At 41.2% G+C, this 26,004-nt stretch overlaps 1 protein-coding gene across 1 annotated transcript in view; it reads left to right on the forward strand.

The window, feature by feature from the left end:
- The window catches only part of LOC138215397 (inactive N-acetylated-alpha-linked acidic dipeptidase-like protein 2), a 471,279-nt gene that overhangs the window by 417,840 nt on the left and 27,435 nt on the right, over positions 1 to 26,004 (forward strand). Inside the window, exon 15 of the mRNA XM_069177518.1 lies at positions 24,183 to 24,276. Coding sequence (XP_069033619.1) covers positions 24,183 to 24,276 — 94 coding nt within the window. The remainder of the gene's footprint in view (positions 1 to 24,182; positions 24,277 to 26,004) is intronic.

A 26,004-nucleotide genomic window follows, 5' to 3' on the forward strand; every position in this document is an offset into this window, starting at 1 on the left:
CACTACAATTTTTTTTTCTTAGTCTTTGTTTCTTTGTTTGACTCACATGCTGTTAATTATTTTCCATTGAACAGAACATTTCATAACGATAGGCCTTTTCACTGAAGACATTTTTACACGTTGACATCACAGCTGGAAAAGCCGAAGAAGAAATAGCAAAATTGATGATGACTTGACTCCATGTTGCTGCTTCCACTTTCAGGTCCTGCTAATGTTCATGTTGGCTCACCGTCACACTGTGATTGCTTTCAGGGACATTTAGAACTAAACAATTGTTCATGCAACACCTGGGATTTTTCCTTTTGTAACAATTTAAAATATAAGGTGTGAAAAAGGGCTTTTTGGGAACCACAGTTGATCTGAATGTATACTTTGCCGTTTTTGCAAAAACAAAGTCTTGTGTGTTTTGATTCTGATTGATTAGACTGCTCTGTATGCAGCTCTATGTTGGCACATTTGTGAGTTCAGTGCACAAATAATAACGATCATAATCTGTCTCTATTGTTTTAATTTGTGTTTTTATACTTGCTATTTTAATAATGTGTTGTGCATGAACTCTTAAGTTAGTTGCTTATGCTACAATAAGCTGCTAGCACTAGCAGCTGTTAGCGGTGACGAGACTTATTGCCAAGAATTATGTAGAGCAAACGATCCACCAGGGAGATGTGGGGGATCTTTGCTGTCTGTGTTCTCATCACTTCAAATCTGGAACAGTCTCCCAAAAACCTGCTTTATTCGTCACTTCCTTTTGCAACATGTACTTCAAATGACTCTGTAGCGCTCTTTGAGTTAGCAGGAGTACCATATGTTTCCTGGGAGCACAAAGAGCATTTGATTCTTTTAATGGCACTCCTCTTCACTCTCTCCTCTCTCATGTTTTTATTTTCTTCCTCATCTTCTTCTCTCGAATGTTTCAGTAACCTCATCCCTCTCTCTCAGGATCAGGCCTTCTTTCTTTTTTACACTTCCTCAACTTTTATTTCACTGCTTCTGTCCTTTCTACTTCCTGTCCTGCTCCTTCTGAACTCTCTTGTCAGGTCAGGTGATTCCCAACCTGATTACAGAAATCGTCCTAACACTTTGAAGCAGTAGTGCTGTATTTTCCGTACCATAGGTTTGCACTCTCTCCAGTTTACAGCAAACGTGTGTTCTGTTGCTTTCAGTTTTTGTGATGTCTGTGGAGAACAGCTGCAGTTGTTTAAGTGCTTTAACATGAGGATGTGTGGAGAATTGGCGTAGGTTGATTTATTCTGAAAGACCTGCTATTGTTTTGCTGACACACACATACAAACCCCAGTGACATGAGCTTTAATACAAACACAGCAGTATGGAATCACCCGGACTGGAAGCTGTGCAGCGAGCATCAAGGTTGAGTGACTCACTGAAGGGCACGTTGCAAACTCAGCACCTGCTTCTAAACTATGAACATATAGTTTCATCAAAGTACACACACAAAACACAGGAGACGTGTCATTTACACACTGCAAATGTCAACCTGTGTATGTGTGTTTGTTTGCACTCATGACACCTTAAGATCAATAAAAGGTCAAATGTATTTTTTTACAGAAGAAAACATATATCCCCATCCAACATTTTATCATTGATGAAGTTCAGGTACACAGATGACTGCGGGGCTCCATGTAACTCTGCATGTCTTTTATTTTACATTTACAGAGTGTATAGAAAGTATGGTGGCCCCTAAGGATAAAGCACATACAAGAGTGAAAGCACAAACAAAAAGGGAAATGTGGTAAATGTTCCGAAAAACACATGCAGAATAAAAGCAGTGATCCAGGACACCATGAGGGCTGAACTTTGATAAGAAGCAACAATATGGACAAACAGGCCTGATAGTGATGAAGCTTTGATATTTTAGTTGAGAAAGTAACTTTTTTTTTATTAAATTTATCCAAATATTTCCTATTTTTGAAATATGCTGTGATGTTTTTGGAGAAGGGATGATCTGTCTGCAGGTGAGACCTGCCAGCCAATCAGTGTCCATCTTTATTCCAGAGAACCGTCTAGCTCGGCAAACAGTTTTGAGGTTTTTCATTCAGCCATGAATTACCAAACATTTCACTTCATGGTTGGTATAGATCAGCAAATGCCAATCACAAAAAGTGTCTTAATTTCAAAGTTCCTCAAAATTCCAAGAATCAAAAGAATACATTATCTTACCCTAACTTCCAAATGACTCAAGCACACTACAAGAATAAACAAATAAAAATAATACAGACAGGATGGAAAGGGAGATGTTTTCTATTACAACGCTGATGTCCAACTTTAGGCAACCATTTTTGTGTTTTACCACAGACGATACAAACAGCAAAACACACATCCATCTTACAATATTTATTTTACTATGACACTAAGTAATGATTAGGCATTATGTACATGAGATACACAGTAGGCATGACTTTTTTTTCTGTCTCTGCAAACAAGTAATTGTTGTTCATTTACCTTATTTACCTTTATTACTGTGTTCTTCAGAAAAAAATATTTTAGTATCTTGAAGAAAAGTAATCTTATTTAATGTTACAGAATAATTTGAATTTTTTTTTTAAGCAAAGCACAGCAGAAAACATTAGATTTGCATTTTAATTTAACTCACATTGCTGAAAAAATGTGTCCTGCTCTTCAATACTTACATAATGTTCTGTTTACAAATATAATGGTAACTTGCCATATCTCACGTTTAGCCATATTTCATTTTACTGAATTTTCAGTCATAGATTCAGTCCGGATTAAACTACAAATTCAAAATTTCACTGTATTCCAAATCTCATCATCACATTTTAAGTTAAACAAATGAAAACTTGTTTTTTGATTGTATCAAAATTGACTCTCCACAAGTTGCACATAGTCTGTCTACACCTGAGTGTGCAAACATCAGGTCTCCTGGAGAAACATTAGGGTCAGTGGTTGTCTGTCCAGCTTTGTAAGTCAGGTTAGCCATGGATTGAATGATTTTGTGTTAATGGTTGGGTAAACATTAATGAGAATTCACGTATTTCCCCAGTTTTCCAGTAATTTGTAGGAACACTGGTAGTCTGCGCCAACTGTGGTGACATCTTTCACCAGAATTGAAGCACAATCATGGTAAAACATTTGAGACTCACAAAGGCATTTGTTACTCAGCTTGCACCGGCCCTGTGTAAACCCTGAGTGTTGTCCGGAAATTATCCACTGCTTTCACCAGTTATTGGTTTGAACCTTCAAGAGTTTTAGTGGGTTCACCTAGGACAACCACAAACACCCCTGAAATCTCATTGGCTATGTCTGTGGCCACCCAGGTCTGATAGGTCACTGATAAAGCACGCAGGAGCCGCTAAATGTTGAGAAATCGCACAATAAAAGATTGTTAGCCAGACTGCAAACCAACCGGCAGTTTGCATTTCATTTAAGATCTGGATACTGCCATGACGTATGAAACTCTGTCTTGTGTTAATCACAGACTGAGGGTGTCTAAAAACCTTTTTCCACTCATATGTTTAATAGGACTATAATTTCAGTATATTTTTGTTTATTAGAATGTATCAAAGCAAATGAATGGAATTTAAAGCAGTTTGGAATGTAACATTTTCCAAATTTAACACAATAAAAAACAGAAGTTTTATATTAGAGAAGTAATTCAGTAAAGCTCCCTCATACAACCCTGTTTCCAAAAAAGTGGGGACGCTGTGTAAAATGTAAATAAAAACAGAATGAGATAATTCGCAAATCACATAAACTCAATTTAATTGAAAACAGACCAAATAAAGCACATCAAATGTTGAAACCGACAGATTTTATTGTTTTATGTTAAATATATGCTCATTTTGAATTTGATTGCAGCAACACATCTCAAAAAAGTTGGTACAGGGTCAAGAAAAGACTAGAAAAGATGTCTAATGCAAAAACAAAAATATTAACACCTGGTGGAACATCTCACAACTAAATAGGTTAATTGGCAACCGATCAGTGACAGGATTGGGTATAAAAAGACTATTTAGAGTATTTAGAGCATAAAAAGAGCATAAATCACTGCATCCACAAATGCAGGTTAAAACTCTCCAAAGAAGAAACCAGATAGAAACATGATCCAGAAACACAGCAGCCTTCTCTGGACCGAGATCATTGAAGATGGACTGAGATGAAGTGAAAAACTGTCCTATGGTCTGATGGATCACAATGCATCCTCCAGGTTAAAGAGGAGAGGGACCATCCAGCTTGTTATCAGCGCTCAGTTAAAAAGCCAGCGTCCGTGATGGTACAGGAATGCATAGTGCACATGGCATGGGTAGCTTGAACATCTGGACAGAACCATTAATGCTGAATGATATATTCAGGTTTTGGAGCAACATATGCTGCCATCCAGACAACATCTCTTTCAGGAAAGGTCTTAATTATTACAGCAAAATAATGTCCAACCACATTCTGCACATATTCCAACAGCATGTCTCCGTAGTAGAAGAGTCCGGCTCATAAACTGGCCTCCTGCAGTCCAGACCTGTCACCCATTGAAAAAAATCTGGAGCATTATGACATGAAAAATACAACAAAGGAGACCCTGAACTGTTGAGCAGCTGAAATCCTCCATCAGGCAAGAATGGGACCACATTTCACTTTCAAAACTCCACTGACTGGTCTCCTTAGTTCCCAAATGTTTGCAGTGTTGTTAAAAGAAGAGGTGATGCAGCACAGTGATAAACATGACCCTGTTCAACTATTTTGAGATGTCTTGCTGCCATCAAATTCAAAATCAGCATATATTTTTCATAAAACCATAACAAATTTCAGTTTCAACATTTGATATGCAATTAAATATGGGTTCACATGATTGCAAATCATTATATATTGTTTTTATTTAGATTTTACAAGGCGTCACAACTTTTTTTGGACACTGTGGTTTTGTGGTATGCTCCCTTACTTTCTCTTCTTGCTACAAATATAATTAAGTAAAGCTTCATATAGTTCTTCCACAAACCTTCACATATTAATGTGCTTCTTTTTCACAATTCTTGTCAGGTGTGAAGATATTTCAAAATAACCTGCACAAAGTGCTCGGTGCTTTGTCAACCATTCTTGGCTTGTTCTGTTGTTTACATGATTCCCCTCTAAATGCATACCAACAAATGGAAGAGATGCGGTTCACTGCTTGAATGCAGACTACTCTTAAGACGACTGGAAAATGACGCTTTCTGCTTATTTGATCAATAACATGTAAATTTAAACAGTAAATCTTGCCCTGAGAAAAATCTGTCACTAAGTGCAGTAACACACAGTGCGTGACACAAGCTACGCAGCATTCTGTCAATCTAATTCTATCTATATTCGCCTTTATTGGTTTTTGACCCCTCATAAACACACACACACACACACACACACACACACACACACACACACACACACACACACACACACACACACACACACACACACACACACACACAGATGCGACCATCTGCTGCTGTAATGAGCATGGCTGAATGGCGCCATTTGCAGTATCAATCTTCCAGGCTACATATGTCATGCAATGCCATACAGAGACAGCAGGCGTGGGGGCGAGCCTTTATGGTCGGCAAAGTGTGAATTAATTAGCACCATGTCTGGGGTTCTCATTCACTTCTCCCCAATATGTCACGCTCTATGATTTAACAAGGCCTCGAGCACATAAAAAGCACAAGCTGAAGCAAAGTCGCTCTCTGGCACATCCTTAAATTGTCCTCCAGCACATGAGTAGAGTGTGAATGGAGGCTCTGTAGAGGAAATTACTTCCTTCTTAGATCTTTTTGTTTCTCTCCTGTGAATGTATTCGATGACATGAAGATAGAAGCAAAACAAAATACTGCAGGTGTAGCCCCACACCTTTTAGTATCTTTGGAGATTTAAGATTATCATTATCTGTGGGCATTATGATATGTAATGGATGTGACAGGTTACATGTTCTCAGATCCATCTGTAGTTCTCCTCACTGTCATCAGTAATGGCTATTTAACTCTGTATTTATCTAATAAAGCTTTGCCAATTATGAATGTCCCTAATTGGTTGTCTTTGGGAAAGGAATTTTCTTTGATTTGTTCTGTGTCGAGACTCATTGTATTTGGAGAGAAGTACTGCCGATGGGACCATCTGTTATTAAAGCTCATGCTCGTTGAAGCAGGGAAAAGATGTCTTCCAGAAAGCAACTCGCTGCTCGTCGTGTGTCTGTAAATATTAGTCCTGGCACCGGCCATGGGTGCTGGCTGTGCATGAGCTCCTGCATGAACAGCCGCTTGTGTGACACTTTTTTTTTATTATTATTAATGAGTGTAGAGGCTGTACAGCGATGTCAGAAATCACCTAGCAACCATTTCTGGGAACACGATGAACTGCAGTGAAGAATTGTTTGTGCACAACATTTTTTTAAAGGCAAGGAATCTCCAAGTATTTTGTCTCTTTAGACATTAAGACATTTCAAAGAAAATCACAGTTTGACTAAAATCTTCTATTTGCATCATTAAAAGACTTATTTTTCTGAATTGACAAAGTTATCCAACATCTGGATGGGAATGGGGATTTTTGCTTGTAAAAAATGATCAAACAAAGTATTAACTGTTCTTAATCCACCCGATCCTGGAGCCATAACTCCTCCAGACTGTGAAGAGGGAATGATGTGGAGCATTAACTTTATCCACAGCTCCCCATAATAAGAGAAGCCACAATTAAAAGTATGATCTGCATGAGGGTTTCTGAAAAGTACAGACAGAAAGCTGCTTAGATTGTTAAATTCAGCGACACACAAACAGCATCTGAGATCATTCCAGAGACATGACGCCTGGGTGTAAATAGAAGAATTTAAGAAACGCTGTAGATTCAAACTAGACGAATCCATGATGTCGGGATTTTCCTTTCAAGATGGTCGCTGTCAGATTAGGCAAACAAGATTCATAAATTGTTCCCTTTTATGGAGCGCAGGTGTCGACGGAGGAAGAGCCCTTTGAGATTGAGGGCTCTATGCAGTTCACCAGGGGGCACAGAAGGGGGAGGGGGGAGGCAGCAGAGGTGTTTGGGAGGTGTAAGGTGTGGAGGAGACAGATGAGGGTGGTGAACTAAACCTGTTGAAGAAACAGTTTAGTTCATTTGACCTCTCCAGGTTCCCCTTGGTTGTTCCTCTCCAGGTTCCCCCTGGTTGTTCCTCTCCAGGTTCCCCCTGGTTGTTCCTCTCCAGGTTCCCCCTGGTTGTGTCTCTCTCCCCTTGAACCCAGTAATCTCCTTCATACCGGTCCACACCTCCCTCACGTTGTTCTGCTGGAGTTTGGCCTCCAGCTTCCTCCTGTAGGAGTCCTTGCACTCCCTGAGCTTCTCCTTCAGGTGGCGCTGCACTCTCCTGAGCTCCTCCCTGTCCCCAGACCTGAAGGCTGCTTTCTTCTTATTAAGAAGAACTTTCAGGTCACTGGTGATCCAGGGCTTATTGTTGGGGAAGCAGTGTCCAGTCCGGGATGGTACGGTGGTGTGTTCACAGAACTTGATGTATTCTGTGATACAGTCCGTCCTGCTGTTGATGTCCTCCCCATGTGGTCCAAACAGCACATTCCAGTCCGTGGACTCAAAGCAGTCCTGCAGGGCATCTTTAGCCTCCTGTGTCCACCTCCTCACAGTCCTGGTGGTTACAGGTTGCCTCTGTACCAGAGGAACATACTTGGGAGTCAGCAGGACCAGGTTGTGGTCTGATCTACCAAGGGGGGGAAGGGCAGTAGTACTGTATGCATCCATGGCATTAGCATACAGTAAGTCCAGAGTTTTATTGTTCCGGGTGGGGCAGTTCACATACTGGTGCAAAGTTGGCAGAACTTTATCCAGACTGGTTAAAGTCTCCAGTAACTAACAAAAATGCACCGGGATGCTTAGTCTGAAGTTTAGCCACAGTGGAGTAGATGGTGTCCACTGCTGCTGGTGTCCTCGGCAAATAATAAGGACACATCCCCACGGCTAGCAGTTCAATGTCCGGGCTACAGAAACGTTCCTTCACACACACGTGGTCGGGATTGCACCACCTCTCGTTCACATAGACTTCAATCCCTCCACCTTTCTTCTTGCCTCTCCGAACAACGTCTCCGTCCCCCCCAAACAATCCTGAAGCCGGGTACGGCCGCGCTGTGGTCCGGGAGATGTGAGTGCAGCCATGTCTCGGTGAAACACATGATGCTGCACTCCCGGTACTCTCTCTGGGTCTTTACCAGCGCCGAGCTCGTCAGTCTTGTTGGCCAACGACCTCACGTTCCCCATTAAGTTCTCCGGTACCGATGGTTTATATTTCCTCCTCTTCGCCTTCAGTTTAGCTCCAGCTCTGCAACCCCGACGTCTTCTCCGAAGTTCGTCTGGGATCTCAGGCCTCGCTCCGGGCAGCAGCAGTAGAGGTCTACTCAGCACGATCAGCTGATCACGAGAGTAAACAATGGCCCCGGTCCACTGTGCGTAGCTCTCCGTTACGAAGAGGGAAAAAAGTAGTCATTATCTGACCGTCACTTAACTTAACTTTACACACGTGAAAGAAAAAAGACAACAACTCCGAAGAGAAGAGAAAGAAAGAAAAAACTTAAAACAAAACATTTGGGAGAGCTGCTGTAACAGGCTGCCACGAGCACGGTGCCATCTTAAGATCTTAAGAACATGTTATCCTCACATTTGACACAATACTGTATGTTTTGTGTCATCTTGTGATATGCAAGACAGTTTAAATTACAGAGAATATTTTAAAAAAGTTAAAATTTGGTGTTTAGTATTGTCACATGTTGCAATAAAAATGGACTTTATTTACTTAATTAATTATTAGGTTGTAGAAATACTTCACGGCATATCAGTCAGCTCGTAGTACTGAAATTTCTTTACAACATTTATAGGAAATATTTACATAGAAAACTTCATTACCTGATCTGGTGTCTCGGTCCTCATTGGTTCAACGTTTGGTTCCCGAACATGTTGAAATGTGGTCCAGTTCTCAAACGGCACTGAAGCAGAACTGTCTCAGCTCCAGTTGGTGGTGAAGGATGGGTATAGGACAGGTGTTTTCAAACCCACGTTATCATAGTTGTGGTTAATACATTGAAACCAAAAGGACAACATGTCCCGGCTGGTTCAAAGACCCAGATGACAGACACACAGACAGACAAGGGATGTTGTAGTCAGGAAGTATTAATCAACTCGTTTGAGTGTTGCGGTTGGAGGGAGGTGCTGAAGGAGTCCAGAGAGGAGGGGAGTTGAGAGTGGCAGCTTGAGGCCTCGGCTGAGGCAGGTGGGAGAAGCAGAGCAGAACCAGGCAGAACCAGGCAGAACAAGGCAGAACTAGGCAGGGGAGTTGGCAGAGCGATGGTTTGTCCAAAGGGAGCCCAGAGTTTTGGAACGTGTTGAGCTGATCCAAACTTGTTTTCAGGGACAGAGAAGGAGTTGAGCGTGGGTCTACTGTAGCCAGAGGAGACAGGAAGTAACAGCAGACCCAGGAACAAGAAGTGGATCATCCACAGGACTAACTAAGATATCTGGTGTCATGGTGGAGTTAAGGCCTGATGTTGGAAGTAGAAGTGATTGGAGATGATTAGCTGCAGAGAGAGACTCCTGGCTGGGAAGAAGAGGAAGTCGATGCAGAGTTTGACAAAGTTTCTGGCTTGTTTTTTAGAAACTTATCCTAATTCAAGCTGGGGGCTACTAGAATTATTTTCTTCCTTGTACAAGTGACTTTGTATGCTGCCTACCTTTCTCTGGCAAGTCTAATTACCCATTTTGATATTTTGCTACAAACACACTTGAACCATGAGCACTGATAAAAGCTCTTCCTCAGCTCAGGAGTGGGATTTGCTCTTAGTCTACAGGCAGCAGACGACACATTGTCACAAGAGCAGCGTAGCCGGCAGCTGAATCCCAGTTCAACTGCAGCCCACTTTTCTTTTCTTTTTCTGCTCCCTCCGCTCCGAGGCCCTGAGTTGACTTCAGCCCTGCTGCAATGACTAACTTACAAAATGGTGTTTTGTGAGAGGGAGAAAAGGACATTTCTTTGTCCCCTCTGCTTTAGAGTGAAGAAGAGCAGAGCAGAGGATGGAAGGAGACCTGCTGGGAATACAATATCAGACATTAACCAATGTTATGTAATGTTCAATACTGGGGACACACAAGAGCACTTCAAAATTGACTTAGATGTTTTAATGAAAAATTGACAGTTATTTTAGCTGCAGCACATTTTAGGGCCCATAGTGACTGTTCTTCACTAACCAGGCCTGCTGGCTCCCCACGTACCAAAGGAATTAGAGGACATGTGCCCTTAATGGGTCTGATTGTAAGAATACTAACTATAGTTTCTCAACGTGTATGATTTCTAGTATTTTTTGTGAATTGTATGACCAAATTCCAGGCAGAGGTCAGATTAGGTTTCCTAATAACAATTAAAGCAACTTACTCCAGAAAATCTTTGCAAATATGGAAAGATTTACAGCCCAAGTATTTTATGATAATGCTACAGTCGCTAACATTCAGCTAAAGTCTAAAAATATTTGCATAATAATTGTCTTTCTACTCCTGTAATGTCAGATACTGACAGCTGTTGAAGTGTTACACCCTGAAAGCTTGACATATTCCACCTCTCTGTGTCTTGCAAGCAGTGTATAGCATGTTGGCATACAGTACTGTTGGAATTTGCTGATGAACTATGTAAATAATTTTAGTCACCTTAGCTGCATGGCTGTATCGATCATGAAGCAGGTCCATCCATCACTCTGGTTCAGACTGAAACATTTCAACAAGGACTGGATTTCCTTGATAGTCTGTTGAGGCGTTAACGGTTCAGGGAGGAGGACGTTCACTGACCTTTGTGATCATCTGACTTCCTGTAGCGCTACCAGGAAACTAAGTTAAATGTCTCACCTACTGTTGGATGGACTGTCAGACATTCGTGTTCCCCTAACTGTGATAGTTTTGGTGCGACTTTGGTGCTAACATATGATGCTAGTGTAACACTAGCATCATATGTTAGCACCATGCCCCAAATTAGACCGTTTTCATTCTAAAGATGTAGCATCATCATGTTAGAACTGTCATTGTAAGATGTTAGAAAGCTGAGGTGAGCATTTACGTCAAAGTCTGGCAGTCGAGCAGCTAAACAGGCTGTCATTATGAAATGTTGGTATTATGAGTTACGATATGAGTTGTCGCCATGGGGAAATTTGTCTTGGGCATTGTTGCAGCATTTCATAGAATTCTGCATTTTGGACATAACATAACACAATTTCTGAAGAACATACATTTATGTGTCATAAATAGCGAGATTTAAGTAAAACGAGTGCATTTCACTTAAAAATAAACAGTGCCATCCAATACTTAAGAGATATTATACAGATAGAGCTGCATTTCATAGCTTACAAAAAAAAAGAAAACAAACAAAAACGGAATGTGTATACAAGCTTAAAAACTAAACATACGACATATTGCGTATTTGAGATACATTCAACACCTTAGGTATTGCTCCTATAGCATGATCATATTGCACCATTAAGGACAACACTTAAGACAGCAGACAGCACATGTTTAACATGTTAATTGAAAAGGGCACAATCAAGTTTTTAAAACAATTGAATCTGCACTTAGACCCTCTGAATCGTTTGCCTGAGGGTCGAAGTTCATCCTCAGAGTGTAAACATGGGAGGGGTCAGCTAAAATTCTCATACAAGAGCTTAAGGGACTGGTCGTCTTTCATGATGCTTTATGGTTTCTATGATCTTCATTGCAGTCTGAACAATACGGTTATGTCTGGATTTGAACTGTGCTGAAAGGTTACCACACCATGCCTGTATTCCAAACCTTATCAGACTCTCCAGAACAAGTTCACATAAGCTAAACTATGTTTAGCTGTTTATGCTACTACCACTAATCTGCATATTCTCACAACCTGGATTTCTCCCTCTAAAGGAAGATATTTTGCATGCTTTCAGGTAACCTCAGCAGCAGAGCAGAGACTTACGCTTGTGAAATAGTTTTGGAGTGCCACTTCATCACTTTAGAGGCTGTGCATGTGTACAGTAATATTTGTTTATTCTTTTGAGCACATCTTGAATAGGGGAACTGAATGTCACCCCTCCTACTGTACTTCGCCGTGCTGCATCTATTCATGTGCTGTCGTTACATAACTTAACTACACAGTTTATGGTTTATTCATGAGGCCTATTTTGGCCCAGAGAACTGGGCGTCCTGAATCAGAGGAGAATCTCTCCATCTCTCGACAGGCCCCGGGGGGAGCAGGCAGGCAGCGAGCTCGCAGACTCGGACAGAATTACCACTTCACTGAGCGAGAAAGAGAAAATGATCTTCGTCACCTGCTCTGCCTCTTCCATCCACTCATCTGACCATCATTTCGTTTTCTCGCCAGCTTTGTCTGTGTACATGTGCCTGTGGGGATGTATGTGTGTGTGTGTGTGAGTGTGTGTGTGTGTGTGTGTGTGTGTGTGTGTGTGTGTGTGTGTGTGTGTGTGTGTGTGTGTGTGTGTAAGTGATGCACTGCTCCGAAGGCAGCGCTGTCACTCTGGATGTCTACATGCATGTATTTATGTAGCCCAGCATTCCAAATGATGCTACAAATCTGGATTGGACAGGAGTTGGCTGAGAGGCTGTGTCGGCTGTGTGTCATTGAAGGTTCGCTATAGCGTCTCTGTGTGTGTGTGTGTGTGTGTGTGTGTGTGTGTGTGTGTGTGTGTGTGTGTGTGTGTGTGTGTGTGTGTGTGTGTGTGTGTGTGTGTGTGTGTGTGTGAGCGAGCGAGCGAGCGAGCGAGCGAGCTTCTGTCGGAGGAAGAAACCTCCGACAGAAGGAAGGAAAAAGTCTCTTTTAACAGGAAGAAACCTCCGACAGAAGCCCTTAGAGGTGGAGAACATCTGCCTCGACCGGTTGGGGAGAGGTGATTAAATGGTTTTAGCCGACCTAAAAACAACATTCTGGGAAGAAAAAAGAAGAAAAAATATCTGACATAGATACAACTTTCTCCTTCTCTGTCATTCTGTCATCTCTTAAATATTTACATATAGAAAAGGCTCCTCCCTGTGAGGAAAGAAAGAGAGCTGAACAGACTGACCTTTACCGCTTTGGCAACTTTTTCAGGAACCTCCCCATATTTCGGACATTTTAAGTCTTCTTTGCACATCTACTTTATAACATTCAAACATCACTGCTGTGCAACGGTAAAATAAACAAATTAAGTACTGTTTTGTCACTTTATACATAATTTAATCTCAGTTGTTTTTTTCAAATTCAAAATGTATTGCTTGCCTTGAAAGTGTGATTATACAGTATGTACTACAAACTGTATATATTACCACAGACTGGGGTCATCTGGAGGGCGGGGCTTAATTGGACGAACCCAAATGAGACAAGGGCTGACCCAAGAGGCTGCTGATCATATCAGATAAATAAATTAGATTATTTAACTCTTAATTATGCAAAATATTTACCAGGAAAGAACAGTTACCTTCAATCATGGAAGAGTGGTTTGAATAGTGCTACACTATGTACTTTTCTTTATTGTTCATCATACAAACACTATTATCTAAATATAAGTTGATACCTGCCTTCCCGGTTGTTGTCGATAAAGATATTATAAATCCTATTTACACAAGCTCTTTACAATCAAACTAAGAGACCTGCAGGTGATTCATTGATTACACTGTTTTGGTGATGCCATCCTGCATCGGCCTCACTGCATAGTCCCACATGTAGAAATCTCCGTCTGGTCTCTCGAGACGTTTCACCTACTTTAAGAATTGCCAAATACAGTATGTATCTGTGTGAACTAATTTTCTTTTCAGACTTATCAAGGAAACATGTTTTAGCATGATAACCCAATGGTTTGCTTCAATATACTGTACTGCTTCTACATTTTGCTTCTTTAGATAGTTTATCTTTCAAATTTTGGATAAAATCACATTTCTGTTATCACAGAATCCTTTTTTTTTTTTTTTTTAGAATACATTGCTTTGATATAAATTTAAAAAAAACAAGCTTGTTTATTCTATTCACTGCTAGAGGAAGATCGTGTTTGGCTTCCATTGGGGATGGTTTCCAGTTGTTGGATCCTAACTGGCATAGACCTCGGGTTAAATTTGAATCGAATGCAGCAGCATTTGACAAATTGACCACCATATAGTGTTAACTGTATGTTGTGCACTGAAACTCAGCAAGCTGTAAACAGCAGAGACCCTCCACGCTGGTAAATGACCGCTGCAGACTTTGTGAAGTAAACTTACAGATACAAAGAGTTTTGTTCTTTCTCTGGCTTCAACCCTTCAATATTCGCTTGCCCCCGCCACCATTGTTGGAACGCAACCCAACTGGTAGCTGATTGGTCCGCTCTTCAGAGAACAGGGTTTTAGACTACTATCACAGAGAATAGTGAAGCTGTGGGCGAAGAGGAAGGTCAAATTTAATGCAGAATTAAGAGAAGAAAGCGAATAATAAACTATACATCAATGGCGACAAAGTCCACGAGCACGGGGAGGAAGTGGCAGCAGCAGCAGCATACAATATATTGAAACACACAGATCATCTTGGTAAAGGTCAACTGAGTAGATGATTTTTTTTCATAATGTCAATGTGTTAAAAATGTATGTAACAACATATTACAGTCCAACAAATGTTAAAGTGACATTTGAGATGTGTATCTATCTGTTTATTTTGTTGGAGTATATTACAGCTCATATTGACACCAACACCAATCCTTATATAGGAATCATCATGGCAGGCTGGTATTTGGTGGATTTATTTATTTATTGGTATATCGTCAAAGGAAAACCAAGCTTGTGTTACCTCCTTTATTCATTCTTCAAGCTCATTCTCCATCTGTGCTTTTGTGATGATAACTTTATTCACCTTGTTTTACTGTCCAGGGGAAGCCTGTAATATGTTTATTTTGTAACACTTAAAAGTTGACAAAAATTATCCACAGAATATGAAGAAATAGCAGTGTTGGTATTTTGTCAAAGACATTAGAACTCACAATGTTTTCTGCTGAGTAAACAGCTGTTAATGCTAACGATACTACGTAGTGATAATTAATAAAAGCAGCCGTAGTATAATGCCATGGATGTTATGACCATCGGGCATACGGGGACAAATCTGCAGGATGGTGGACCATCAACAAATTGTGTCTTTACTCTGTGTGTCTGTCATTCAGGGTGATTGCGTACTCTGTAAAAATTGGGAAAATAGATAAAATCTATCTGCTTTTACAGACCAATAAGTTACTGCGGCTCATTCTTATATCTCAGTGCACTAACTTATGAGAAGGCCCATAACGTTAAGTCCACACAGCTGATTTTAAGGTCAGCTCGGGGACCTGATGGGGTCTTCCAGCCACACTGGGGCACCGGGGCACCCGCCTCTCAACAGTATTCTCATGCATTTCCAATCCTTCCATGTGTGCTTGCTGCGTGGCACCCTGCTTCAAAGCATCCGCCATCATCCCATTTCCAGAGAAGGACAGAATTATGTCCCAGACAACCGAAGTCTATTGTTATGTAGTGCAGCAAAAAACTCCGGTCCTTCCTCAAACCAATCACAGACCTCCTTCTGGACTTACAACAATTCAACTACAGGCCAACCAATCTGTGGACAATGCTGTCAACCTCAGGCTCAGCACATGGCACTCCGACACAGCCAGCACCGATGTCAGTAGATTTATTGTAGACTTAAGTTCAGGTAGTCATGGACTTTCAGAAAACAACAATTTGACTCCCTCCACTACTCATCAATAATGCAGAGATCAAGGTGGTGGAGTCTGGGAAGCTTTGAGGTACCACCATCACCAGTGACCTGAAACGGGAGACCACAGGTTGTACTCACAGGCCAGGAGCAGGTGCGTGTATGAGAGAAGAACCAGGCCAGTCGAATAGTGGCTCAGAAAACCTCCATGTGAATGCAGGTTCTTGTTTTTTGAAGACCAAGAATTTTCTGATATACTTTAAAAAAGCTAGGTGTACTTCATCAGTAATGTTCATAATTTGCCACCATGCGAATCCTTTCTCCCTTTAACAGTAACATTTGTAAACCAGGGCCAGTTCCCACAATGTCTAGACTTGTAGAAACAGCTTTCCTCCACTGTACAGCATTACCTCGACCCCAGTGATTGTATTTTTGAATAAGTAAAACCTTGCTGCTTGCAACCATTCTTAAACCTTGACACTGCCAGTGATAGTGTGGAAAATAAATATACACTAGTTACAGCATATGATTACTATTTATGATTACACAATGATTACTATTTATGCGTTTAATTGACTTTTAACTAGCCTGCTTTTGTGAGCAGTGGTTTGGGTATATCTGTGATTTCTTTGTGCACCATGAAACTTGAGCAGAGAGCCACCATCAAAGTTTGTGCCAAGTTATTGGGGAACAGAGAGAAGTACAAGTAGAAATGTGGTGAGGAGGAGTGGTGAGGAGCTATGATTGTGTTGTTGTGGGTGAGAAACTTTTCATTGCGCTGTGAGCAGGTTCTTTGTCATGTTGGAGAACTCTGTTACCATGGAGCCACAGATCAGGTGGTTTTTATCGAATGTTTTCCCTCAGACGCTTCAGAACACCAAAGTAAAGCTCGGTGTTGACAGCCTGATGCTGTGGGACGGATTCATGATGCACAACCCCTGCCAATGTCAAAGAAAACCCACCTGGTTGCACATCTGACCTGATTTGCTTTTTTCGGTTTTGGACAGAGACGTTCGGCTCATCGTAAATGCAAATGTCACTTGAAACACCTCTCCAGGCTCCTTGCTTCATTGTTGTAGGCTTCCTGAAACATTTCAAGGGTCTTCATTGTGGACTTTCAGAGTTTGACGTGAAATTTGATGTGCACCATGTGCCCATGTCCACGGAGAAATCGCAGACACACCCGGTCCACTGCTCACAAAAGCATACGTAGGTTTTTGGTGCTGTTGCTTTTTTTGCCCAAAGTTTACAGCAGGGCTCTTTCAGAGCTTGGAAGTCACCCTGGGTCATTTGTCTGAGGGTCAATCAATCAACTTGTGACCTTTGTCCAGGTGAATATGGAGATATTTACTTTCCTTTTCCTTTTTAAATTTACAGAGAGAGATGGATGGTGTTTGACTCCTGCAGTGTAATGGAGACAGATGGCGCTAATTATATTAAAATCTTAAAGGTTACTTCAGGAGAGGGGATGATGGGAGGATGGTCATGACAGAAGAAGATGAGGAGAAAAGGGGAAACATGAGAAGAGATGCTCAGACTATAGTTAGTTCTTTCTTCCACTCCACTCTAACTGTCATCTTCCTTTAGCTCGGATTGTCTTCTACTTCCTGTTATGGCACAGCCTCTTTTCTGCCTTTCTTCCCCGATCATTATCTCTCGCCGTCTCCCCGTCTCCTTTCTCACGGCCTCTCTCCGTCGCCTCTGCCTTCGAAAGAGACAATCCAGAAATAAGGCCATAAATAAGAAATCAACGGCCTTTTCTGTCCCACCACATTACAGGCTTTTGATGTATGCTTTCTGCAGTAGTATTACTCACCGGCTTCAAATCAATGCTCTAATCTTTCCCGCTGCCAGATTGATTTCAATAGCAGCGACAACAGCGTAGAGAGGTGCAGAACAGATCTGTACACTGAAAGCCATTTTCAAAATACTAGCAAACGAGTGGTATATAGGGACACCTGCTTAGGTGGATAAAGTAAGACGCAAGATGTCACATTGGCACAGAGGCACAGAAGCATAATGCATCAGTCCCAGTTTTGGTGCAACTTTAAATATAAACATAAACCCTGCAGATACATCCTTCAAAACTGTGGCCTAACACGGTTTAAATCCAGACAAGTGCGTTTTAAATTGTGGTCAAGAACCAAAATATATTTTGGGTTTTTATAAGGATGTCAATGCTGCAAGTAAGAAACTCACTACAAACTTGTATATTGGGTTGTTATTTCTCAGGCTCATCTGCTATTTAAGCTCTTCTTTAATGAGTTCTGTCAAAAAAGAACTGAAACTCAAAGAACAAAAACATATATGCAGTAAACATAACTTTATTGTTGAATTATGTCAATACAAGTGATTTTTTTTTTCCAACAATATAAAAACAGATTTTGCTGCTAAACATTGAGACTTTTGTGAAAGTTGATTTTCAAGGAAATGTCTCTGGCCCAAGACTCCGCATCACCACTTATCTTACTGAAGCTGAAACTAGTGTAAGATTATTCAGCAACATTATTAATACTAGAAAACATTCAGAGAACTCACACACAGCAAATGTCTGGAGTGGAGTATCCTGGAGTTAAATAAAACAGAGTGAAAGAGTTAGATTATGGTTTATTGTCAATGTTAAATTACAGCTTGTGTTCAGGGACTCTCTTTATCTGAGTAGTGTTTCATTGTTTATTTTCTGAGTGTTGAAGAACCTGATTCAACACTTGGTGTTTACTGTGCAGCTTGTTGTCAAATTAGCATTTTCCATCATGCCTTCGTTATTTCTTTATAACTTTTGAATCTAAGTAATGGGCAGAAATTATATTTACTTTTGTTCAAACAGGATCGATGATGACGCATTGAAACCTAAAATGATACATGAAGTGATAATTACACCTGTCACAGTTACACTTGCTTAGCTTTTAAATTGTTACACAACTAAGTTTTCATGTAGAATTCATTGTTGCGCACACTGCATATAATCAATAATATTAAAGTTTTGCCATATATAATTCTCCTTGTTGTTTGTTGAAACCTTTTGACAAAATGCCGTTGATCATTCAGACCAGACTACATCCAATATCTTCTTCATAAAAGGGAAAAATACATTAGCTTACATGATAGATATGAGGGATGCAGGTGTGTAATACCACACCACAATTGTATTTCAGTAATTACAGCAAGTGAGCACAAACACATCTGACATATTTGTGTTAACAAGCTGCATGTGTTGTCTGTGAATGTGAGCTGTGACCTTGTCTTGAGGGTTCTGGCTGTGTGCCCTTCACTCTCAGTCCAGTCCAACGCATTCAACCTGTGACGGCCTGGAGAGTGTGTGTGTGTGTGTGTGTGTGTGTGTGTGTGTGTGTGTGTGTGTGTGTGTGTGTGTGTGTGTGTGTGTGTGTGTGTGTGTGTGAGGGATGTGTGCCACTGAGTGAATGAACCTGGTACTGAGGTTATCATCCGAGAGTTTGCTCAACTGGAGAAAGACCTGAGGCTTGCTGGCCAGGAATGAAACAGGTCAGCTGGAACACACACACTTAGACACACACTGAAAGAGAGAGGGGTTTGTGTGTGTGTGTGGGGGGGGGGCGGGGGGGGGGGGGCGGTTGGATATGACCTTTACTTTAGTCTTTCTTTTTTTTTTAGGAAAGGCACCTTTATTTTATTAGTGACCAGGTTAAAGTCATCGTAACCAAATCAGCAGACACAAATTCCACAATTGTACTCGCCACACTTTTTGTGTAAGTAATAGAATGATTTCAATACTGCATCAGTCACACCAATTTAAACCCTTTGTATATTTACATTTGACCTTCAGAAGGAGCTTTCTTTGCATTCTGTTTAAAATAGGGAAGCTAAAAAACTTCATATAGCTTTCCTTGCAAATGGTTCCGTCAATAAAGGGGTGAACTGATCCTACTGGTGCTTCGGCAAGTCCAAATGTGTCAGGTCTACACTGGTATGTAATGCCTCCATATGTGCCCACTCTAACGTGGTTAGCCTTCTGCTTTTATATATATATATCAAACTAACTGATACTGATACTGTACATGTTTTCCGTGGGAGCATGCTGTCACTCTATGAACTCACTGCTGAGATCATTTAATATGCCTGTAAATTCAACTCAGCTGTAAGTTCTGGCTTTTCTCTTTAATGCTAACACAAACAAGGATATCCAGTATATTTATACAGCATACTGTACACATACTGATTTATTAGTTAAGATAAATCTGAATTTCACTCAGATGGACTACTGGTTAAGGTTCACACCTGCAGCGTCCCTGGTTTGATTTAAGCTGGTAATAAACAGTGCATGTCCTGCCAGCCTGTCTCTTACTGTGTTTCCTGTCTGCCTCTGGCCAACAGAGTCCGACACTGCTTCAAAACTGTTCTTCAGGAAACCTGTGGGTGACATCATGGATGCTGCGGGCATTTTTAATACAGTCTACTATGAAACTATTAAAAGAACATGCAGGATCAAAATACCACCTGCTGCAGGGACAGCGGAGCACTTTCTCCAAAAGACTCCTTCAGCTCCGCTGTCACAAGGACAGATACAGGAGATCATTCCTGATACAGGAGATCATTCCAGATACAGGAGATCATTCCTGATACAGGAGATCATTCCAGATACAGGAGATCATTCCAGATACAGGAGATCATTCCAGATACAGGAGATCATTCCTGATACAGGAGATCATTCCTGATACAGGAGATCATTCCAGATACAGGAGATCATTCCAGATACAGGAGATCATTCCAGATACAGGAGATCATTCCAGATACAGGAGATCATTCCTGCCAACCGCAATAAGACTGTACAATAACTCACCTCTGGCAAAATCCATCACACAACAATAACACCGTTGTCTGTGTTTCTTGGTTGCTTGTATATAATATATATATATACTGTACTGTATATTCTATATATACTGTGCATTTTATATTTAATATTTTTTTTACTGCTATTTTATTGCTTTTTATTATTATATTATTATCTTATTGCTTCCTGTATGCTGCTGTAGTGAAAAAATGTCCCCTTGGGGATTAATAAAGTAACTACCTAACCTACCTAAAAGCAAAGTTGAAAATGGTCTTGTCTGTTTTAGTTTTCTGCAGAGACATGCAACAGATATCTGTCCAGCTTTGTGTCTCACTGGCTGTCAGATCTTGATGTGTAAATGAATGTGGCTCAGATTGAATCATGCATTTAATGTCCTTGGCTGATGAATGGGACTCCAATTATAATGTGGCACTGAGATATACACCCTTTTTGGAATACCAGGTGTACATGGGTGTATTTCCTGTTGATACAGTCTAGGTGGAGAATACGGAGATCGATACAGCAATAAACCCCATTGTGATTGTGGTGGTGGGGTGTGGTTAGCTCAGCTGCAGGGGAAAGAGAGTGGGAGGAGTGGTTCAGGGAATGGTGCCGGGAAGGTGTAATGAGCACAGCTTAGCCAAATAGCTCTCCCATATAAAGGTGGCAGGGAGAAGGAGGCTAGGGAGAAGCGGTTGCACGGAGACATTGGTGTATGGGCAGGGCAAATAAAGGCATTTTACACCCGAGCGTGTCATCTGTGTCCAGGAGAGACCCCGGTAGCACCAACCTTGCTACAGTGATGTTATATGGAGTAATTGGTTAGCATAGTGAAGTTATTGACCTGATAAATAACACAGTTAGTTGAATCAGTGGCAGCGATCTGTCTGCATCCCTTCAGAACGAGAGAGGAGCCAGACGGACACACTGTGATTTGGACAGTTTTTTTCAGTAGGAGGTGCCAGAAGAAGCAGAGCTCTCCATACATGTTTGCTCACGTTGCAGCCAAAGGTTCCCTAATTATTAATTTTCCCTCACAAGACAGCTGATGTCTGATCAGTATGAAAAGCAAAAGGTTGCATGGAGTGTCCGATTTTCAATTTACAATTTAGGTCCTAAAGTGTGTCGTGCAAAATCCGATCTGGACTGATGCTAGCGTGACAGACGAGACACAACATGATGTGACCAATCAAATCCAAACGCACACAACTGTAAGGTTTTGAAGCAGCAGAAGTCTTTTGTTGTTGTTATTGTAGCATTCATTTTTCTTGAACTATATTGCTTTTTAAGTGTATCTGCTGAATATGAGTCACAACGTTTCTTTAGTTTATTCATGAAATGCTTTTCAGTCCCACTCTTTGGTTAAATAGGTTTTGCTGAAGTTGGGACCGTCTGCCCAGGTCCACTCTTCAGCCTTTTACTGCTGATTTCAACCACATTTCATTCTCTTCATTAGAAGCCCATTAGATGTTCTGGTCTGTCATGTGTTAGATGTTCTGGTCTCCAGACACCTCTCACTACCACACCTCAATCAGCTGGCATAGCTGGTTCTCATTCTAGCAATCATCACCTGGCAGTATATGAATCCTGGTCCTATACTCCACCTGTGTCAGTCCGTTCCGTCAGATCACCTGTCCTACCAATGTAGCTGGCAGCCTGATAACTGGTACCTGTGGTACTTACCTGCCGTCCAGCGTCGATCCACGGAGATCACAGTCGACGAGTCTTGCCAATCCTGTGTCGGTCCACGGGAACCACACAGTCGACCCGGCCCGCTGTCCTGTGTCGGTCCACAGGAACCACACAGTCGACCCGGCCCGCTGTCCTGTGTCGGTCCACGGGAACCACACAGTCGACCCGGCCCGCTGTCCTGTGTCGGTCCACGGGGAACCACACAGTCGACCCGGGCCTGGATGGATCCCAGGTCAGTAGGGACTTTTGTTGGCTTTCAGCCACCCCGGACTTGTCTCAGAATTCACCTATTATAACCTGGACTGTTAAACCTACCGTTTATTCAAGTTATCTGCTCTGTGTGTTGCGTTTTGTCCATTTTAACACCTCGACATACCAGTTTTCATCAGGTGGATGTAAAGGTATTCATTTTTGCTGCAGTGTTTCCCAGATCTGTGGCCTGGCAATGAGGTTAAGGAGACAAGCTCAAGGTTGTTCAAACTGTTCCCCCAGTTGTTCCACTGTTACTGACTGAATTTCAGGATGCTTTTGCAGGTGAGAATTTAAAAAAAAGAAAGTTCTTATCACAGACCCACCTAGAAAATCCTTCCACCAGCCCACTGCCGTCAAGAATGATTTTTCATACACAACTCAAATCTTACTCTCAGATTTAGGAAGCTGCTGTTGTAGTAAAACAGTCATTTATATGCAGATTAGCTTGTTTTAACTTTGAATGTCAGAAATCATCTGCAGAACACTGTGACACATGGTAACTCTTTGGAAATATCTTTGAAACTCATCATGCAGATTCATGTCATTGCCACTATATTATTATTATTATTATTATTATCATTATGGTATTATGAGCTGCACTAATTTCCCTTTCAGATAAGAAGTAATATGTGTAAGTCCACATTTTTCATGTTCAGTTTTCATTAATACACTTTGACCAAATTATACCGCGGCTCATTTCTTCTTTTTCCGTTTCTCTGTTTTGTTGTTGTTTTTTAGTTAGTGGTGATTCATTTCCTCAATTGTCTCTAACTGATCTGAAAGTCAGAACCCGTGGTTCATTTTGATCTGGACCAAGACCACCTCTTTTCATTGGTCCTTTGCTCCAGACAGTGTTCAAAGGCACTTTTCACACCTACTAGTTTGGTTCGGACCAAACTGAAAAGGCCGACGGTCTGGCCCAAATAAGGTAAATGTGAATGCACTAAGGCCGGCCAATGTGGACCAAAAGTCATATCCCGATGTATTTTGGCTGAGTGGCGATATACGATATTAGGTTGAATATTAATTTGTAAGTCAAAGCTACATGTGAAATGTCTCACAGCTGTTTACAAGCTGTTCAGATCTGGATCTGTGCGCTACTTTAGTTTAGCAGTTAATGGTGGCTTCTCTCCCTGTCCGTCTGTCTGCTGCTCCGTGTCTGGTGTTCAGTTATTCCGCTTCCTCCTGTAGCAACAATCCAACATGGAGCTACTGTAGTTTGTTTGCTGTGATGAAGGCGAGTGAATTGGAAACCTATATATCATATAAAACCTGATTGTTAACTTCTACAGCTCTGATGAACTGGGTTTTGGCCCCTCCTCTCCACCAAAATCGATTTGCATTTCCCACCATGCCTCAGTTCTTCCTTTGTAACTTTTGAGAATAAAATAAATGAGTCTAAATGAAAGGGAGAAATGATATTTACTTTTGATAAGGCATGCAGTTTTGGAACATTTCAATGAAGACAAATAACATGCAATAAATGCATAAAATGGGCTCTGACTCAAAACCATAAGTGTAAGCAGTAGGAATAGATATGGAACCCTATCACTACTTTTCCTCTTCTGGATGTTATAAAGGCAATGCTGTGCCCTACATAACAGCACTCTAACTAGCATGTAATGCTAATTGGAAAACTAGAAGTAATTGACATGTATGATTTATTGCTATTTATTTCATGCTTGTGGAGAGCACCCTAACATAATTCAGAACTTTTTTTTTTTTTTTTTTTTCTTACAGATGACAGCAGAAGTGATTCTCCGCCTAGTCAACGACCCTGTGCTGCCCTTCTACCCTCTGGATATCGCCCTGGATATACAAAACAAACTTAAAGGTAACGATCATGATACAATGGTGGTGATGTACTACAGGTGAACTGTACACCACCTGTCCAGCACAAACAGCCGACAGACAACGTTAACAACAAACTGGGGGACACAGTCGTAGTTCTTGCAGCTACAGAATCAAATATTTATTAAATTACAGTAAAAAGAACATTGGTGGCCAGAAGCGCCACTCCAAGTTCTGCTAACACTGCTCCTCGTCTGCTGAATGAGTAAACAGGAAACATCGCTTCTTCATATGAACTTAATATGGTGACAGTGAAGAAAGTTAAAGCTGTGGTTTATATAAACATAACACACTTTACACACCTGAAGATGTGTGTGTGTGTGTGTGTGTGTGTGTGTGTGTGTGTGTGTGTGTGTGTGTGTGTGTGTTTAGGTGTCTTTGTGCGTGTGCATACAGTCCCGTACCATTGAGGTTTTTGTGTGTGTCAGTGGTCATTCTCGCATGGCTGTTTGTTGTTGTGGAGTGTATATTAGGACTTGATGCTCAAGCTGGCTGACTGGTCAGTGGAGATGAGTTATGCCTCTGCATAGGAGTCCAAGACACACACTGCAGACACAAACACTCTGCAGACACACTGCAGACACACTGCAGACACACACACACACACACACACACACACACACACACACACACACACACACACACACTGCAGACACACACTGTCCCGCCTCCAAGGCTCACATTAACGCACAGCGCAGAATCTAATACTACTTAAAACAATCACATAAAAACACACATTTATTTTCCTTTGTTCGCCCACAATGATATCTGGCACCCTAACCTTCACAGGTAAATGTCAAACTCCTGTCAAACCTTTGCCCAAGCTTAAACCTAATTCTAAACTTTAAAACCCAGTTTTATATGAGAACAGGCTAACATGTCCTCCCTTTCTGAAGAATGTCCTCCCTCCCAAGGTCTACAAGTCAAAGGGAGGTGAACTATAACACTTTCAAACAAGGACAACAAGCATGCCGATGAATTCCCAAGATGCAAAAATTACTTTCGTGGAATCTTTTTTCAGATACACACACAAGCACGCGCACACACACACACACACACACACAGCCAGAACTCATCAAGTGTTGCTTCATTTGTTAGACCGAACAATATTTCCTGTCATGATTGCACAGAACAGCGTTCATATAGTGCTCAACATCTTTCTCTCACGCCTCAGCCCTGAAACACTATTCTGCTTTCCTTGAGTTGTATTTATTTTTTCTGCCACTCTTCAGCCCTCCGTTCCTTCCTTCTTCATTTCCCTTATTTACCCATATCCTTGGCTCTCACTCAAAACCCATTGAAGTGGGTCTTGAAGTATTACTGGTATTGTTATTTGCAGTTGAACAGTTTTGCTCAGAGTAACAACAACCTGAGATGAACTTTATCAGAGATCTCTGGTTATCCTTCACTTCCAGATCAGACCTCTGGATAATAGAGATCATGTCTGTTCCCTTTGTGTGCATCCAGTCATCTGCAGTCACATTATTGATTAAAAAAACAACAACATTAAATTCATGAAGTAAAGAAAATACAGTATGAATTGCAATCAACATGATTCCTAGTGTCTGTGCTGTATATTTGGGATGATATTTAATAAATCTGGGCGCTGTAAGCTGTGTTCATATCCAGTAAAACTCTGTGCGCTCTATATCGTTCGGGGACCATCTCGGCTGAAGGAAGTAGGGTATGATGTACTGCACATTGAGGTAAT

This window comes from Embiotoca jacksoni, unplaced genomic scaffold (genome assembly GCF_022577435.1).
Source record: "Embiotoca jacksoni isolate LCO1_2020_lvr unplaced genomic scaffold, fEmbJac1.0.p SCAF_74, whole genome shotgun sequence".
In the NCBI taxonomy this organism is placed as follows: Eukaryota; Metazoa; Chordata; class Actinopteri; family Embiotocidae; genus Embiotoca; species Embiotoca jacksoni.